The following is a 20614-nucleotide window of genomic DNA, read 5'->3' on the forward strand; positions in this document are numbered from 1 at the left end:
AGGTAAAATATGTATTTGTAGCGACTTAGTCTTGAACCAAAGTGAAATAATAATGAAAAGCAAGAAAATTGTGACTGAACTTTGTGTGAATGATGTGTAGACTTAACTAAGTTACTTCAGAGATGACATCATTTCATTTGTCACCTTTGAACTTACACTGCGTTGAAAATGATGTTGAAAGAATTAAAATCAGGTATTTTTCATATGTTTTTATATTTGTTAAAAGTTGGGACTGACATAAATTGGGAGGACTGGTAATTTTTCGAGTTGCCTGTCCACCAGGATTGACAGTTTCAAAAGCCAGTGATAACCAATGGGATTTTATCCAATGTTTAATCTCTATAAATATGCAGCATTCGTTGGAATTTCACTTTCTTGGTACAATCTTTTTCTTCAGAATATATGATCAACACTGAAATGATGAAATCTGGTCCTGATGAGCCTTGCATAAATGATGGGCAGCTTGTAGAATCGGTGCAAGTCGAATCAGGCCAGATTCATGATTTATTTTGTTACCCTGCCCGTCGCTCAGCATTTAGGAGGGAATACAAGGACTGGCTAGCTCGGATTCAGTATACTGTGTCTGAGTGGGGTATCATGTTATGCTGTGGCATGGTATCTCATGCATGCATGCACATCTGAATGTAAGTGCAATTATCTTCATGTCAACTCACCTCATGATTTCGTCAGTGTTTCTACATTTTGAGTTTCTGTGTGATATGTATATTCAGTGTTAAGGGGTCCCTAGAAGTTTTCTGATCCAGCGTTTTAACTATAGGTCAAGCCTTGCTGACAAGGTTGACTGCTTTGATCATGTCTACAAGTAGTATAGGTAATGATGGTTCTGCTGCAACCCCACTGGAGCCAGATTTATATACCTATACTGCTACTACAGAGGGAATTTGTTATGCAAAAATGATGATGCGATTCAACGATCATCTTGATACTAAACTAATTTGTAATGAAAATATTCTCTATTATTTTTACTCATACGCATACCATTATTTTGAACAAAGTGATATTCAACAGTTCTTCGTTCATTTTACTAGGAGACAAGACTATATACTCTTTTTCGAAATTGGAAAGAAACAAATGATGACCATATTTGGTTGGTTTGACATCACTGATATAATATATACCCTGTGGTAATTCTCGACATTTGATTGGCTTGTAATTCTCTTTTATTATATACTTATGTAAGCATTCGTCTAAATCATTGTAGTGTGATCCAACGTGATCCAACAATCTATTTTTAATCTCCAACCAGTTCTTTGGTTTTGGCACAGAATAATTGATGCGCTTGTTGTCTCCCCTGTTCTATGAACATTTTTTTCTCATCTTCACTAATACCACTGGTCTTACGAGAATTGGATCCTGCTTCATTACGTTGTATTTGGTTAGTTCTGACAACACTAAATGAAACTCATCCTTGGATATCTTACAATCAGCTAGTGCTGTTGAAATATGATCATCAATGCTGTTCAACTTTGCTTCGGCGAGTATCAGAATATTATCATGTTTTAATGCTTTCTTTTGCAACTTACGAGAAATACATTTTATCACTATTCCTGCCAGTCCTGAGACTCCGGCTGCTATTTCCATACCAAGTATGATAGGCACGGTGATTAGAAAACCAACACCAGCTACACTGAGTCCATTAGGGGTCAAAGCAATTCGTCAGTCTGTAACTATAACTAATAACTCGAGTACCATTGATCAAAATCAAACACTTCAGTTTTGCTTTCCTAATCTCGGCGCTCACGATGTGTTAGTTCCAGGAACTGCCTGACTATCATTTACAATTAATTTGACTTCTACTGACGCTAACAGAGAGCTCGTTCAGAACATAGGTCGTGCGATTGTTAAGAAAATTGCGATTAAAATTAGCGGTAATGAGGTTTTGAGTATTGACGACAACGATGTATACTTCTGTATACATGGATCTCTGGAGAACGGCTATAGAATGGGAAAACTTACAGTACCAAGGTATTTGTAATCAGAACACATTGAGACTGCATGTGGGTGCTGATAGTGGTGGTAATACCATCGTAGAAGATAAGACTGTTGCTGATGCATTAGGTAACCGATTCTTTATTCCGCTCGACTTTGAATTACTAGATAGTCACATGCCCTTCTATCAAGCATCTCTAGGCGATAGGTTAGAATGCGAACTCACTTTTAATGACGACGGCAGAGTAATCAAAGCTACTGAAGATGCTACTAGCTAATCTGTTGACAATATCTCACTGGAGTATGATATGATAACAGATCCTGAATTAGCCAGACAAATTCGTAACCAGTATACCGGACGTTTAGCCCAACACCCATCGACACCCAAAGATCACCAGGAACAAAAGAGATACGACGTGGAATATCAATCTAATCGTCCCCACGATATTGTTGAAGGGTATTTTAATGTTGTTTGAGGACCCTTCTGAAGCATTTGCAAGAGATACCGAGAAGTTCTACAACCCCAAGATTACAGAAGTAGAATTGACTATCGAGGGTGTACCTAATGAACTATATAGTCAAGGCATGCGAGCATTTCAACAGTGGGATAATATTAAAAAACTCCCTTCTATAAAATGAAGCCCAGAAGTTAACGCGGTCATGAAAGATCTGTCTCTCGGGGATGTATTGGTGGCTGAATTCCTTACCATGAAGTATGCGCTATGGCTCGACATGCGAACCACAGATGATGACCAACTACACGGCAATGGGCGGAGAATAGAAAATGCTAGTGAGGTGTTACAATACAGATAATGAAGCTCTTCGAGATGGACGCACAACAGTCCCACAACTTAATATACAGAATGGAAGATTCGTGCAAGCGATCTATTAATAATCTTTTACCTAAAGAACCGCACTGCACTATCATCTGCGGGCAAACGGGTTGCAGAAAACAGCTTTTATTCTAGATATTTTACAAAGTCATTATCGGGATGTTTTCAACCATATTATTATTCTGTGCCAGACTATAAGCGTTAATAACGCATAATGAATGATCCCATGGTGTACAAAGTTGATCCGGCCGATCGTTTACAAGGCTGTTTACGAGTATGTCACGAAAAATACAAAGGAGATTCAACCCTTTTCATAATAGACGACTGCAGTGTGAGTAAAGAACTTCGCTAAATATGAAAGCATATTTAGCATTCTCCAGTCGTCATATGGAGCAAAGCGTTTGGGTACTTACTCCAAAATACAACTGTGTCCTGAAAGATCTCAGAAAGTAGACCAAATGGGTAGCCCTGTTTCATTGCAAAGATCAAGATTCATTTGAGGAATGTCTACGCAAAAATGATGTTATTTCTACCAAGATAAAGTAAAAAAACTGTTAGCGGAAACGAAGCACTGTAAACTCGTATTAAAAACCGATCAACCAGCTGCTTATGCAATTGCTTAGCAAAAAAAGCAAAAATATAGCACCTGCTGAGAAGAAATTATAGCAACAAATGGCAAAATTATAGCAACATTATAGCAAATTATAGCAAAATTTACCAAATATAGCAAAATATTGCAAAAATATGATAAATTGAACATTAGCAGTTATTATGTAAGAATGTGGTTTGAAATCCTCATTCTTTTACAACAGTTTATTATTTCGGGCTGTATTGGATATGCAATATTCCATTACATATGTTAGACTTAAATATCTCCTTAGGTATTATATTATAGAATGCGATGACTTTATCGAACAACTGCTCAAAGATGAGCCTGTAATTACCGATCAACATACAGATAAACATAGAGAAAGACTCGCGGCTTTGGTAGCCCGTGGAAAATTTTACCAATATTTGGGGGGAAATTGCACCACTGAAAATTGAAAACATGACCGATGAAGAATATAAAAAACTGTACACACATTACGAGTCTAGACTGGGAGCTACCATGACTAAAACAATAGGTTTGGCTATGTGACAACTATACACAGATGTAGCTAGTACGTTTCTTCCTATCCCGGCAGATAATCGCATGTATTTATACGAATCTCTAGAGAAAGTTTGAAGGCCCATCCAATTGTCAGTCATTGATGTCATTGTGAAGGTCCATCCAATTGCCAATCATTGATGTCATTGTTAAGGTCAGTCCAGCTGTCAACCATTCATGTCATTGTGAAGGCTAATCCCATTGTTAACCATATATGTCTTTGCGAAAGCCCATTCCACTGTCTACTATTTATGTAATTATGAAGGCTCATCCCATGATCAACAATTTATGTTTGTCATTTTGAAAGCCCTTCCCATTATAAACCATTTTTATCCCCCGCCGGGCCAGAATGGCCGAAGGGGGATTATGTCGTGGCGCAGTTTGTCCATCCGTCTGTCTGTCCGTCCGTCCGTCTGTCTGTCCGTCTGTCCCACAGAGGGTACTAAGCTTGTGAAATCAACTCCTCCTGCAGTTTCCAGAGAATATCCCTGAAACTCTACACACAAGATGTCGACATGTTGATGATATGCATATCGCAGTCCCGTTTCATTTCGACTAATTTTGACAGAGTTACTGCCCCTGTTTTACGGAGCTTCATTTGCATAATTGTGAGAGAGGGTAATAAGCTTGTGAAATCAACTCCTCCTCCAGCTTTTAGAGAATATCCCTGACACTCTACACACAAGATGTTGACATGTTGATGATACACATATCGCAGTCCCGTTTCATTTCGACTAATTTTGACAGAGTTACTGCCCCTATTTTACGGAGCTTCATTTGCATAATTGTGAGAGCGGGTACTAAGCTTGTGAAATCAACTCCTCCTACAGTTTACAGAGAATATCCCTGACACTCTACACACAAGATGATATGCATATCGCAGTCCCATTTCATTTCAACAAAACTTGACAGAGTTCTCTACTGCCCCTGTTTTACGGAGCTTCATGAAATCTACTCCTCCTAAGGTTTCCAGAGGATATCACAATATCTAACTATAACTATAACTATAGTTAGTTTCCTTGTATAAAGCTTTTGTGGGTGAGCTACATCCTTATGGCATTAGCATTCAGACAGGATTACTCCCTACAAAATGTTCTGCGCAATTTGTTTCAAATGCAGTGCCATCTACTGTTGTCATTAAAAAAAAATACAAAGAAAATATTAACTCATTAAAAAAATTCATGCAGGGGATGTTGTGCTCTCAGAGCACTCTTGTTGTCATTGAAATGGATTATCTCATTGTCAACCAATTATTTCATTGTGAAGGTCCATCCAATTATCAACCATTTGAGTCATGTAAAGACTCGTCAACCATTTGTCATTTATCATTTTAGGTTTCTAAAGATTTAATATGTGTATTATATTGAACAAAAACACAAACAAACCAGATATAGTGGCCATAATGTTTATATGTATGCAGTCACAGTAGCATTAATTTAATCAGAACAACTTTCATTTGTTACACAGAAAATGTAACTTAAATAACATAATGTCTATATGTAAACCCATCCCATTCTGAAGGTTCATCCCATTAATTGTCAACCAATTATATCATTGGGAATGCCCATCCCATTCTCCCAAGTCAACCATATATGTTTATGTTCTTCCATAGACTTGTCTAGTTGTCAAACCATTTTTGTCAGTGCGAAGACCCATCCCCACTGACATGGCATCTCGTTGACAGTGATGGGAGGGATTGTGATACTGATTCCTTTGGGTGACGCATGCTGCCAGGAGAAGCTTCCAGTGTACCCAAGGAGGCTGACCTGTGTTCCATTAGTTGGCAAAGCTGACCCAAGGTGGAGCTGTCCTGGTTGTGGCCAGTTCAGCACAATGGCGTACACGATCCCAGCTCTCTGCGTGTACCTGAAGAGAGACAAAGCAAGCGATTTAGATCTGAAAATCAAAATCAGGCTAGAAAAATCATCAGTAACATTGCATGAAAAGTTGTCATCTAAATATTTGGGTAATTTTTGTTAAAGTTTCTAAAATTTAACATTAACTTGGCTGGAAAAATGAAATTTGATGATATAAAACAGGAATGATCAGAAAGATGACATATCCCCCCGGCAACTGTCTGTAAAGTAACCACAAGTAAATGTGCAATTCTGTATGTAATGAGTTAAGAGTTGAATCTTCTTGAAGAAGCATACATTGTTTACCCACAAAAGATCCACCATGGTCGCATCCATATGAAATGGAAAGTAGAACAAGTGTGTTTCTGTGGCTTTTTTATGCAAACAAATGACAAATTACAAGAAACAATAACTAAACAAGCATATAGTCAACAAAGTCATCTATATCCCCCGCCCATTTTAACACGTTATGGTCCCAAACCAGGAAACTGACCCAACATTTCTCTTAGCCCATCTCAAAATAGCTGCAATGGAAATTCTATACTAAACATTTCTAAAACTCCTGAATATCAAATGGCACCAGTTCGGTATGTGCTTTATATATAGACATGTAATGTTTGGCAAGGAAATATTTAACAGTTTATTTGATATACTCTATAAGTGAACCCACCCTATATTAAAACTTAAATCCAACTTGTTTCCATGGAAACATAAAAAAAAAAAAAATTTTGAATTCCTAAATAGCAAAAGGCACCAGTTCGGTATGTGCCTGGTAGACATGCAAAGTTTTGTAAGAAAGTATTAAACGTTTTTTTAGTTACGTTCCGGAAATGAACACCACCCTTATAGAACCTAAGTCCAACTTGTTGCCATGGAAATGTAATAAAAATTTATAAATTTCTAAATAGCAAAAGGCACAACTTCACCAACTTGAGTGATATAAATGCAAAGTTTAATGAAGAAATTTTTAACAGTTTCAGAGTTCTGCTCCGGAAACAAACATCACTCACAAGCATGTCCGACATGCTTTCAAGGAAATTGGAAAATAAAAAAATTGGAAAAATTCCAAAATAGCAAAAGGCAGGCACAACTTCATCACTTAAGTGATATAAATGCAAAGTTTGATGAAGAAATATTTAACGGTTTTTGAGTTCTGCTCTGGAAACGATTCAGACAGACGGATAGACGGACATTATATGCCGGGGGGATAAAAACAAAGCAGATGACAATAAAACCGATCGCCCAAATGCATTATGGCAACGGCCTTGAAAACCGGATCCACGTGAGTTCCGTGCAAACTGAAATGCACATGCGTTCCCCCATTTCTTGCCCTATAAAATCCACCCAGATCAGATAACATTAATTCATGATTGAATTGCTACCACATGCCAAGATTGACAAGAAATCAGCGACACCATGTCTTTGCGATTGCAAACTGGACAAACCACCCGGCAAGTAGAAAATGCATTTCAAGTCACCGTAAGGACCATATACAGGCTCCAGCAATGTTACCAGACCACCCAAACTACAGATGACCGACCACGTAGTGGAAGACCAAGGGTCACCACCCGACGTCAGGATCGTCAGATTGTGTGACAACATCTTCAAGATCACTTTGTTACTGCTGCGTAAACTGCTTGACAGACCATGGGGACACACCAGCGACACATTAGAACGGACGCCGTGCATCGACGATTGACGAGCAGAAACCTCCACTGTCACAGGTCACACCGAGGACCCATTCTGATACGTCATCGCCAGGACCGTCTTCAGTGGGCAACACAGCACCAGCATTGGCACCACCAGCAGTGCAGAAGATCCCTCTTCTCAGACAAGAGCCGTTACTGTATCTCAACAGCAGATGGATGGGAGAAGGTCTGGCGATGGTGTGGGGAATGTTATTCGGATGCTTGTGTTGTTGAGAGAGACTTGTGGACTCGTGTTGTGTTTCACTTTAAGAACATTTGACACTTTAATTTCAACCTTGATGATCAGTTTTGCCAAGTTTCATCTTTTTAAATTGTCTCAAAGTATGTATACAGTGTTTGGACAAATAAGGTTTCTTGCGGTTCAGTATATAAAGTACCTATCACACGAGACCCGTGAAGATTCCAAGGTAGAATAGGTCTTCAGCAACCCATGCTTGCCATTAAAGGTGTCTGTGCTTGTCGTAAAAGGCGACTAACGGGATCGGGTGGTCTGGCTCGCTGACTTGGTTGATGCATGTCATCGATCCCAATTGCGTGGATCGATGCTAATGATATCAATCACTGGATTGTCTGGTCCAGATTCGATTATTTACAGACAGCCGTCATATAGCTGGAATATTGCTGAGTGCGGCGTTAAACAACAAACCAACCAACCAACCAATCTATCAATCGCCTGGTGTGACTGTGTCATCCAGGGCCAGCCAAGATGTTGAATACATAAAGTACCTACCACACTCCTGGTGTGACTGTGTCATTCTGGGCCAGCCAGGGTCTGGAGGCGTAGATGGCCTCCCCATTCACCTTCAGCCATTGTCCCATCTGACGCAATCTCTCTTCATAGATCGGACTGATCGTGCCATATTTGGTTCCCCCCACATTGATCAGCAGGTTCCCTCCGCAGCTGTATTTGAAAATATGAGTATAAATGTTTTAATTGTTATGATGCATATGTGGGGCACAAGTGGCCCTTTTGATTAAGCTGTGCAGAGTTGCATCCTTTAGCGATGCCAGAAACCCAGAAACTGGGTTCAAGACCCAGTCCTGATAATTTTCTTATGTTTGGCAGCACCAACTCATCCTTGTGGGTTTCACCAAAGTGGTATCATCTACGACCCCGACCACCTTGGGGTGTATTCAGTGTTCTAGTCACTGACATACTGTTCTTAACTCACTGATACATGTGCTTGTCATAAGAGGCGACTAACGGGATCGGGTGGTCAGGCTCGCTGACTTGGTTGATGCATGTCATCTATCCTAATTGGGTGGATCGCTGCTCATGATGTCAATCGTTGGATTGTCTGGTCCAGACTCGATTGTTACCAGACAGCCGTCATATAGCTGGATTATTGCTGAGTGCGATGTTAAACAACAAACCAACACTGATAAATGGAGTTTCAGCACATTCTGTGCAATTGTACCGTTGACAGTGTGGGACAATGCTCATAATATCAACCATTTACTACGTATGTCACATTACATTTATATTTGTATCACTACAGTTTAAGTGTACAACCTGACAGTCTCAACCAGCACTGTTATAATCTCGTCCATGGTCAGATAATCATCCAAGACAGCCTCGCGACGGAATGCCCACGATTCCTTGTCAATTGTCATTGAATTCTCCCACTTTCTTGGCTGAAGTACTCCTGTAGCATGTAAGAAGAATCAGCTGTAGTGTCTCATCTCAAGTGTTCATGCATGCAGTCATGGTCACAACACCATTTGGAAATCAGTGAACAGACATTATTCCGAAATAAAGGTGATTTGATGAAATATTTTGACTTCAGAATTTACAGAATCTATTCATCAACTGGAATTCAGTAATCACAATCTACATACAAGGGATGCTTGTCATAAAAGGAGACTAACGGGATCGGGTGGTCAGGCTCGCTGACTTGGTTGATGCATGTCATCGATCTCAATTGCGTGGATTGATGCTCATGATATTTATCACTGGATTGTCTGGTCCAGACTCGATTATTTACAGACCGCCGTCATATAGCTGGAATATTGCTGATTGCGACGTTAAACAACAAACCTGACAAACCAAAAAACATACAAGGGCATTTGGCACTCTATTGTAAGCTTCTTTTTATTTGACTTTTCAATAGACATCATCAATGTCAGTTCCAAGTCAGGTCAGTCTTGGAAGATACCCTACTTGTTTGTATAATTTCTTCATATGAGAGGGATGGAGGGTAGCCCAGTAGTTACAGTGTTCACTCATCACACTGAAGGCCTGTTCTATTCCCCACATGGGTGTCCCCCTACCATGATATATGCTGGATCATTGCTAAAAGCAGTGTGAAACCATACTCACTCACTCTTCTTGTTAAGTATTTTAGATTTTTACCTGGATTGTACCTGTCTGAGCATGTCAAGTATCCCCCATGATGACAGGCATCCCCTTTTCCCCATCGGTCATTGGTGACAACCGTATCCTTCACTGGGCTGCAAAGAGAAAAGATTCAGGAGATTGATGTGCTAGAGCATGTTGCTGTGATGGGTTGTCTTGTCTTGTCCCAGTCATTTGTCCCAAGACTTAAGCTACAGTGTGAATATATAAATATCGCTGCCTATGCTAGAAACCTAATAATGCCAAGATTATGAACATATTTTTTTATTAAAATGTACAAAGCTGGGAAATATAGTGAGGTAGAACAAACTGATTGGATTTCTGGAGGCAACTTTGTAGGAAACCTTCATAATTTTCCTATCTTATTTCTTTGCTGTTAGAATTGGTTACCTAGGAGCTTATGTAAGACAGGGCTCCACACATACACTGGCCCACTAGACCAATGCCTGAAACAAATGTAAGTAAGTACAAGGTAAGTTTATCTCAATATGCTGCAACATGGGGAAAGAGTCAGACATTGCACGCTTGTGACAGTTGTCCTTGTGTCTGGGGGATGGGGGGTGAAGTTTGTGGCATTATTGCTCCCAGACCTGGCGGAAGGTGCGCGGAAGCTATGACCAAATTTTTAAAAGTACTGGTTTAACTTCGAAATTTTACTGCATCTGCCATCTTTGTTTATTTGACTTATTGACTTTTGCCATTTACTTGTTACATTTCTTGGTGTGAATGTTGTACAAACTGCAAAAAAATTGCTTAAAATGAAATCAAATGTTGAAAAGATTTCAGACCCCTTAGACTTTTCATTGTTTTTTCAGGAAAACCTGCCCACATCCCTGATAAATTATTTGGGACAAGTAATTTGTCTAGGTGGTGGTCAGTGTGACCATTAAGTGCTGGTCTTCTTATTGAGACAACCTTGAAAAGAATGGAAGAACGTACACTTGTAGAATAAATGTGAAAGCTTATTATGATGTTTGGGCCAGATTCTGAATTAAATGGTTGTCTAGGAACCCTGGTTTTTTTGTACATTCATACAATATCACAAGGGAAGAGGGTGACAAGTATTTCCAGGACAACCACTTGGTACCTGTCATTGTAGAGCCAGGCCAGAAACTCCTTGGATCCCCAGTAGGTGTCTGGGGCCTCCCACTCTCCATCAGACCACACAATGTCGGGTTTGTAGTTGTTCACAAGCTCATACAGCTCAGGAATAGCCTTTTCCTAAAATTGATTTTAATGGTACACCCTATAATGACAATAGGTTTAATGCTCTGGTACAGTTCCAGATGAGCTCTACATGACAGAAATAATGAATACAAATAATTAACCAAGTAAAAAATGCATTGACTAAGACTTGTAGACTTTGTTCTGTTTCTTGGAAGGATCAGAATGCTCAAAACGTCAGTGTGGCTTATCCGTATCAGCTGTTGCAGCAGGATTTCTAGTATGTACTACAGTCTTTTAGGGAGGTATGCTTTCCCTTTCCCGAAAGAATGAGGATGGCTTTGCAACACTGGCAATATCATGGCAGGGACAACAGAAATGGACTTCACAAATTCTACCCCACCCATCAGTGATGAACTGAACTAACCTATGAACTCATCTCTGACCAATCTACTCAGCAACCCAAATCACCAGCTAAGTCACCAACTGAATCCACTCATCTCATCTCGGCTGCCAATTTACTTAGCCACTAAAACCTACATTTCCCCACTGACAATCCTTAAATGACATGTTTAGTTAAGCTGACCTTAGCAAACCTGGTGGTGGTGTAGTTGTTGGCCTTGTCCTGTAGATAGAGAGGGTTGAACCACTCAAACAAGGAATGGTACAGGCCAAGGTGAAGATCCGTCTTTGATTTCAGTGCTTGAGTTATCTCACCTATGGATAACATTAGGCCTCATATTTAAAACTTGGCTTACTGATTATATCCATTTACGAAATTTTCGAAATAAACATTTAATTGCCAAATACATTTTTTATGTTGAAATAAAAAAGAAATGAAATGACAAAATCATGCTGCTTGGAGATCACAGCTTCCTTTACTTTTTATTCCACAGTTGAGAAATGTTGTTTTGATGAATTAGATCTAAAAACATAAATAGGTTGGGAAAATATTAGGAACTAGAATTAAATAAATGTTTAGAGTCTGAAATATTGTTTATATGTTAAAATGAGTATGAATGTATGTATTACCAACAAGATCTCTCTTGGGGCCAACCTGCATTGAGTTCCAGTTAAAACTGACATTAGTCGGCCAGTTGCAAAACCCTCCATGATGTTTTGTTATATACACAATGTATCTGAAAACAACATAAACTGAGGTGACATGGGATTCTTGTTTGAATTACAAAAAGAGTTGAAGGTTAAGCTGTGAAAGACAGTACTGCAGCAGCCATTACTACCAGGCATGTTTTCATTTAGAATCTTTGGACAACTTGAAATGATTAGTTCCAGGAATGCTACATGAACACTCTACTAAGGTGAAACATTTTTCTTGACTGTCTTGTGTGTATTGGAAGCCTTTGATCACATATAGTCTACATTGTCTAACATTTTATTTAATTATTTAGTAAAATTATGTGTCATGCAAATATATCCTTTTCTGTTCATTGACTCAGTTATCCTTATTGTCAGAATATCATAATATCATACTTAGCCCCAGAAGCAGCAAACAATTCAGCCCAAGCGTCGGCATCATGAAACTCTGCTGTGAAGTCAGCAGCGAAGTCAGCATAGGTGAAGTCAGGTTTATAGTTGTCCTTCATGTACTGCACATACTTTGGACGTTTTTCCTTTTGCCAGTATTCCCAAAACCACTCGTCTCCAAAACTTGGTACTGAAAACAGTCCCAAGGACACAAAGATTCCCACTTTAGCTTCATCAAACCATGTCGGTAATGGCCTGGAATCTAGGGACTCCCATGTGGGTTCGTAGCGAGTCTCAATCTTCTTGGTTCTTGCTGAACGTCCACATGCTAGTGTTAATGCTAGGAATATCAGGACAATGATCCTTGTGTCCATTGTGGATGGAGGACAGGTGTCTTGTGATCCTCCTTCAATGTTGATGATAACCTAATGCAACCTCGGTGGAGGGTCGACAGCTGATTACATTTGGTGTCTAAATGTTCAAGGTTAAAGATAGGCTAGAGGATGATGAACTTACTTGCCACGTTTCTGTTGTCTGTCTTTTAATAACCTTCATTTGATCTTTGTATTTTTCCTATGGCCTAAGATTTTCTCAAAAGACATTTGTGCTCTGAAACTTGTGGACAAATGAAGATGAAATGAGTAATGTTTCTTCCTACAATGAGATTGCAATTTGTTCAAATTAATTTGAATATCTGGTATCAAGTTTGTTAGCATTAAAACATATTCTTACAGTGTTGGCTGAAGAGTGCGTTTTTGCGTCTTGGACGCACAAATATGAGTCTGAGCGCACCTACGTAACATGTGTGGGTCTCGTGGACGCAGTGACTGGACCCTTTTTAATTTCATATCAAATGGCCACTGTTATTGTAAATCAAAGCCGTACGTCTTTGCGTAAAGGTATTTATTGCCAAACAAGACAGCGAAGTATGTTGATTAACACTTCCGTTTGCTAAATCAAACCAGTTTCATTATTCTCTCCCTTCTTACGACATATACCCAAACTGGGATCAATTTTGGGTTTTGCATGTATTTATGTGCGCTATAGTCCAAGTTTTGCTTCAGCCAATCATGTGCCGCATATTAAGCTGCTCTGATACATTCGTAAATCGTTTAGCTTGGTCATTGGTCGAAAACATCACGACCTCGCGTCAAACTAAAAATATCCAGGCACATCAAGGGTATATACTTCAGAACGTGGTAACAGTGACCCGCGAGATCAAGTGACCATGTAGGATGGTGCGCTTTATTATCGCGATAGTTAATCTATAATGGATCGTCATGGGGTACTCTTTAAACTTATTAAATATGTGATATGCAAAATGTTTGTTGCTCTTTGTTTAACTTTTATAACACATAAATTAGGATTGATCGATGCTGATTTTCTTTACAGAGTTCGGTGAACAAAGTACCTGTCACCGCAGTAAGGCTTAGTGGATTATGTGGTTTACATCACTTCCTGTTTTGTATTTTGCATAATCAGTATGCATACAACAGAGGTAGGGTCAAGGGACTTCGTCTGAACAAATGGGTTCTTTTCTAATCAATTTCGAATGGAGATAGGGGTAATTCCACTTCAAAAACATCCCAGAAACTATCATAAAAAAATTAACATGTGTATACTTGCATTTAGCCGTGACATACCACAATGGGTCCTGTATTTGATCATGCCATGAAATATATCGTGCTTAGATTTGTATAAGTAAACAGTCGACAGGGTGTGTGGATTACGAGATTTATCGATACCGCGATACTGTATATGATAAAGAACAAATGCGAACATTTGAATGTTAGCATTGTTTTTATATAGCGGACTCTGAATATTTAGTTATTCTACAACAGACTTATTCAGCTGTTAATAATTCATTCTTTGGTGAGTTATATTAAGAATTGCAAAACACATTTTGCCAGAACAGTTATCAGTGTAACTGACATGTTTAAACATTTATAGCACCTGAAACATGTTGACTAGATTGATCAAGGAAATCCTGGATCCTGAATACACTCTTACTAAAAAAATGTTTGATATGCCAATTATATCATGACTCATTGATGTAATTGTCACAGTTATGACATGAACTCACTACTCACAACAGTAGCATCAGAACAGCCATTGAACATGACTGTATCCATAAACTTCAAATCATTGGTAGATCTAGATATGCTAGGCTATGACAAATGTCTGTCCCAATGACCCCTTACCAATGGCTGATAACCCGTGTACTGCCTTTTCATTTACGAAGTTAGACATTAACATGGATAATTTTGTGTTAAAATATTCCTTAATATCAAATTTCCATTTTAAGAAATTGTTTGTGCCATAATGTAAACCTCTTGGTCATGAGAGTAGGATGCATCCTGATGTGAACCTTTCTCTCACTTTGCCTGTTTGTTGATATTTTGCAGTTGCGAAAATATTTCTGATTTTTCACAACCACTGTGTTCTGTTGTAATGTTATGTTACAGTGCTATAAGTTGGACCCATCCATTTTTGTTTGGGACCCCTAATTTTATGATGAAGGGGCCCAAGTGACCCCAATAAAATTTAAGCCAGAGCAGACACTGTTCTTAAGAAAGCATAATGTCTACTGACCAGAGATTCTTCCAGGTGACATATTACAAAGTCAACGGAAAAAATTTCATTCATTCAGAGGGTAATTTTAGGCTAAGTAAAATTTGAACACAATGCCATTTAGAAAGTGGTCAAATGTAACAAATGTTACATTTGGGATAACACTTTCTTTGTAAATTACAGATTCTCGTACTTTTTTGGGTTGAATCCCGTTTGGGATTCGTTAAATTTGTTCCAGGCCATGTTTATAAAGGCAAATAAAACCAACTGGTAATGATTGGTCAATATTGATTGATTAAATACTATGGTAAATTGTGCAGAAATTATGTGGCACTTATTAAAACATATGCATGTATATGTATCAGGAAATCATACATTTCAGTACCGAAACATCTAAACAACTCTGTCGACATACACTATTAATTTGCATTCTAATTTAGCATCAATTTGTGATGCCTATGCACTTACCTGATGTATACCTTGCATCACTGTCGAAGGTGGATTCAGGACTGATCAAAACAAAGATGCATCAGTGACTCTATGTTTAAAAACTGTTGCTACTAGAAAATGTTGTCCGTTTGTTTTGTAATTTCCGCACAAAAAAGTAGACCCTGTAGAACATATTTTTTTAGTTGCTTCCATTTGTCATGGCAGGATATGATGATGCTGTTGCTGGTTTCCCCTTCATCCCTTTACACAAAATCATGGCCAAAGAGGTTATGAGATAGTGACAGTCATGGTGTATTGCCACTGGGGTTATGATCTTTGAGAGGGCTGTTACTATGTGCAAAAAGATACTTTCAAGGCCTCATCGACCGATGTCTTTAGGTGATGCAACAACCAACCTTACTATTCAGATGACGTTTCAAAATAGCACTGAAGACGATGCAAGGTGTCAAAGGGTGACATGTGTAAATGATCAACCATTTACAGAAGAACTTTTATCATTAACGTACAAAATGTTAGCGAAATAACATACATGTCTTTTTGGACCCATCCCATTGACAACCATTTCATGGTTAATTCCATCCCATAAATTCGATTCCCGAAATGGGTACAATGTGTGAAGCCCATTTCTGGTGTCCCCCGCTGTGATATTGCAAGACTATTGCTAAAAGTGGCGTAAAACCATACTCACTAACTCACTATTATTGGGTGCAGATATTGGTATTTACAGATTGGTCAGGAAGCTGGTCAGGGGTTGCTTGATATGGCAAATACAGAATCAAAACAGGATTGTCAAGGAATCAAGATACAGTTTTTACTGTGGATTCTGTGGGCAATATGGCATGCTGAATTTAGAAACACCTTGGCTAAGTAATCATCGTGGCTTTACTGTTCTTAGTCTGTGTCACAGTATGGCAATTGGGATAGTCTTAATGATTAACTCACTTTTTTACGTTTCCATGGCAACAAGATGGACTTAGGTTCCAAACTCTTTTTTTTTTTACAATTTCCATGACAAGTTCTACCTCGGTTAAAAAAGGTTAGGATTTGTTTAGATTTAATTATGTCATAAATTCTGCAACAGGGGTGGGGGATATAGCTATGTTAGTGGCAAACTCTTGTTGTACTCATATCCGGACATGTTCTTGAAATCTTGGTTAAGGTCATGATGATGATTTATTACATCTGTGCATGATGTGGTGTAGTGGTTGACCTTGTTCTGTAGATCGAGATATCTGCCCATGACACACAATTTAGTGACATGAACGGATATATATCCTGACAACTGCATCTTTTTGTTACAAATCTATTTTCAATTATTGTTTTAGTTATAATATTGTAATTAAATTTTCATTGTGTTCATAGTAATTCCTGCATTCTGATTAGCTGCATTTTTCACATATTATTGCATTCATTTCCCAATTAATGTAAACAATTAAATTCCATTATTATAGCTGAGGAAGTCCCTTTCTGCTCACGTGTATCGTCATGCTCAAGACTTTTTAATGAAATTCATGCATATTAATTGTCCAAACTACCCTTTGAGGTGAAAGGCTGAAAAGGAATGAAACAGCCAATTTGCAGGCTTGCTCACCTGTTTTTTCCCACCATTTTCATGTCTTTGGGTTTCATTTCTAAATCTAATTTTCCAACTTCCCATTCTCAGGGAACTAATGTTTGAATCTGCGGTTACTGACCATATAATTTGAAACAGCTGCGTTCTCCCTGACATTTTTGTTCCGGTTCGTTACAGTCCGTCTGTTGGGGTTGTTCTCGCCTCCTTAATTGTTGTGTGAACAAAGGTTACTTGTTTGATATTTATGCTGATACCTTGATCTTTGAAGATTATAAAGGAACATTCCTTTGGAAGTCATTTAATGTTATGTTCACTCAGGTTTATTAAAGCATTTTTTCTATACTTCTAATTTATCCTGGTCGCTGATTTGAAACACAGGTTTCAAGTTATTCTGCAAGCTACCTAACCATTAAATAGTTTGCAATGTTCAATGAAGGCAGCATGTTGTTTCAAATATTTGATATTTACTTTACCCCTTTCCTCAACCGAACTTGTGATTTACAGAGCCTATGACTCCTCTATTCTGTTATCATTTATTAACAATTTTCAGTTAAAGGGTGACACCCAACACCAACATTTGTGTACTTGAATTCTTTCTTGTAGAGGTTCAGGTCAATCTTGCTTGACACAGTATAAGGATCTCTTCTGAAACGTCACTCTTACAGTATGAAACAGAATTTGTTATCCATAAATTGTGTTTCATTCTCAATGTAGACCAGCAAAACATAACCAGTGGGATTTTATCCAATGTCTCCAATATGATTAATAGCATCATTTCCTCACACCTTGCTAACAGGTTAACCTCCTTGGTGATGTCTACCAGGGTGACATGTGTAGCAGGGTGTGGTGTCAGCCCACGCCTTGCTGATGGGGTTAACCTCCTTGGTGATGTCTACCAGGGTGACATGTGTAGCAGGGTGTGGTGTCAGCCCACGCCTTGCTGATGGGGTTAACCTCCTTGGTGATGTCTACCAGGGTGACATGTGTAGCAGGGTGTGGTGTCCGCCCATGCCTTGCTGATGGGGTTAACCTCCTTGGTGATGTCTACCAGGGTGACATGTGTAGCAGGGTGTGGTGTCAGCCCACACCTTGCTGATGGGGTTAACCTCCTTGGTGATGTCTACCAGGGTGACATGTGAAGCAGGGTGTGATGTCAGTCCACACCTTGCTGATGGGGTTAACCTCCTTGGTGATGTCTACCAGGGTGACATGTGAAGCAGGGTGTGGTGTCAGCCCACACCTTGCTGATGGAGTTAACCTCCTTGGTGATGTCTACCAGGGTGACATTTGTAGCAGGGTGTGATGTCAGCCCACACCTTGCTGATGGAGTTAACCTCCTTGGTGATGTCTACCAGGGTGACATTTGTAGCAGGGTGTGATGTCAGCCCACACCTTGCTGATGGGGTTAACCTCCTTGGTGATGTCTACAAGGTATCTAAGGGTGACATGTTTTGCAGGGTGTGATGTCAGCCCATGTGTTGCTGATGGGGTTAACCTCCTTGGTCATGTCTACAAGGTATCTAAGGGTGACAGGTGTAGCAGGGTGTGGTGTCAGCCAACGTGTTGCTGATGGGGTTAACCTCCTTGTTCATGTCTACAAGGTATCTAAGGGTGACATGTTTAGCAGGGTGTGATGTCAGCCCATGTGTTGCTGATGGGGTTAACCTCCTAGGTCTTGTCTTCCATGTATCTGAGGGTGACATGTGTAGCAGGGTGTGGTGTCAGCCCACGCCTTGCTGATGGGGTTAACCTCCTTGGTGATGTCTACCAGGGTGACATGTGTAGCAGGGTGTGGTGTTAGCCCACACCTTGCTGATGGGGTTAACCTCCTTGGTGATGTCTACCAGGGTGACATGTGTAGCAGGGTGTGGTGTCCGCCCATGCCTTGCTGATGGGGTTAACCTCCTTGGTGATGTCTACCAGGGTGAAATGTGTAGCAGGATGTGGTGTCCGCCCATGCCTTGCTGATGGGGTTAACCTCCTTGGTGATGTCTACCAGGGTGACATGTGTAGCAGGATGTGGTGTCCGCCCATGCATTGCTGCTGGGGTTAACCAGGGGTCCGGAAACCGTCATATGCGCCGGACATGTCTGATTTGGGATCTCAAATGTCCGTTTTAAAATATTGCTTACCGGACATTTAAATTTTTCTGTCCAGACATTTTTAAAAGTATTGTCCGGACATTCTTATATTTTGACCGGACATGATCAACAGTTAGGACTGAGCAGTTTCTGTCTGCAGTTGTTACTTACTTACTTACTTACTTTGGAGATTTAACGTGCGCTTTCCGACTGATGCATATTTCGCACACGGGCCCGGCCAGGCCATTTAATGTGTTTCCGAAAGGGGCGAAAGTGGTCTGTGCAACCCAAGAGGGGGGTTTAGGGGTTGCTTATATAGAATTTGGGAATTTTGAGATTTGGAATAGATGCCGATGGGGTTGGGGAGGAGAACTAAGGGAGCTGGGTATGGTGGGTGTTTGTTTGTTTATGTGATTTTGATTTGGTAGGTTATTGTGTTTTTAGATGCGTTTTATTAGTTCCGTTTTTATTAAGAATGCGCCTAAGGCCTTGAAGTTTTCTAATTTATTTAGTGGGTTTAGTATTGCTTCTAGAGTGAGAGCCTTGTTTAGATTGAGGGTGGTTTGTAATGCGGTTCGATGTGTTAGGTAGTGTGTGCAGTGGATGAGTGCGTGTTCTGGGGTTTCTGGTTGTTTGCAGTGTGGGCAGTTACCTGTAGTGTGTTTTTTTATTTTTTTTAGGTGGTTAATTAGATTGGTGTGTCCTGTTTGGAGTTTTGTGATTACTCTGTCGATCTTTTTTGATGGATGGAGAATTTTTGGTTTGGTTAGTGGTTTGCTGAGCACTTTTTTGATTTGGCTATTTGAGTTTAGATATAGGTTATGCCATTTTTGTGTGATTTTTTGCTTGTTTACACTTTTAATTTCTGATTTTGAGATGGGTAAGTTTAAGCTTATTTCTGGGATTTTGAGGGATAGTTTAGCTGCTTTATCGGCGTTTTCATTACCGTATATTCCTATGTGGGCGGGTATCCACAAGAAGGTTATTTGTTTGCCTGCCTTAGTTAGGTCGTTGGAGCTTTTAAGTATTTGATTTATTAATTTAGGTTGGTTTTTGGTATTTTTGTTTTGGGAGGCTTGCAGTCCACTTAGGGAGTCAGTAAGTATTAGGATTTTTTTGTGTTTTTTTTATTCTTGATTATGGAGGGCTGAGACCATGCCCATTAGTTCTGCCGTGAATATTGATTGGTTGTTTGGGAGTCGGAAGGATTGTGTGGTTTTAGTTGGTTGTGTGGTATGGACTCCGAAACCTGTGTGTTTGGAGGTCGGATCTGAGGATCCGTCCGTGTAGATGTGACACCAATTTGGCCAATTTTCGTAGTTTTAGCTATGTTTGGGTCGGTTTGTTTATTTATTTGGCTAGCTAGTGTTGTGTCTATTTTGGGTATTTTAAGTTTAGGGGTGAAGATATTTGATTGTTTGAAGTTTTGTTTAAGAATT

The 20614-nt window shown here is 39.5% G+C and overlaps 2 protein-coding genes across 4 annotated transcripts in view; one reads left to right on the forward strand and one right to left on the reverse strand.

Moving 5' to 3' along the window:
* The window catches only part of LOC124149127 (blood vessel epicardial substance-like), a 200272-nt gene that overhangs the window by 122175 nt on the left and 57483 nt on the right, over positions 1-20614 (forward strand). The window lies entirely within an intron of this gene.
* Positions 5320-12931, reverse strand: LOC124149116 (alpha-L-fucosidase-like). Its single transcript, XM_046520482.2, has 8 exons — positions 12507-12931; positions 12048-12154; positions 11602-11732; positions 10939-11072; positions 9849-9946; positions 9009-9141; positions 8226-8396; positions 5320-5796 (listed from the first exon to the last, which is right to left on the reverse strand). The coding sequence occupies exons 1-8, from the start codon at positions 12872-12874 to the stop codon at positions 5556-5558; spliced, it is 1383 nt and encodes a 460-aa protein (XP_046376438.2). The 5' UTR covers positions 12875-12931; the 3' UTR covers positions 5320-5555.

Source organism: Haliotis rufescens, unplaced genomic scaffold (genome assembly GCF_023055435.1).
Source record: "Haliotis rufescens isolate VD_foot unplaced genomic scaffold, xgHalRufe1.0.p SCAF_32, whole genome shotgun sequence".
Lineage (NCBI taxonomy): Eukaryota > Metazoa > Mollusca > Gastropoda > Lepetellida > Haliotidae > Haliotis > Haliotis rufescens.

Excerpts from the sequence above, each read along its gene's own strand:
- LOC124149116 (XM_046520482.2), bottom strand. The coding sequence starts at position 12,874 with ATGGACACAAGGATCATTGTCCTGATATTCCTAGCATTAACACTAGCA. Across the intron at positions 12,155-12,506 it reads TTTGCTGCTTCTGGGGCTAA|ATACATTGTGTATATAACAA; the intron begins GTATGATATTAT and ends TGTTGTTTTCAG. Across the intron at positions 5,797-8,225 it reads ACAGTCACACCAGGAGTGTG|GTACACGCAGAGAGCTGGGA; the intron begins GTAGGTACTTTA and ends GTCTCTCTTCAG.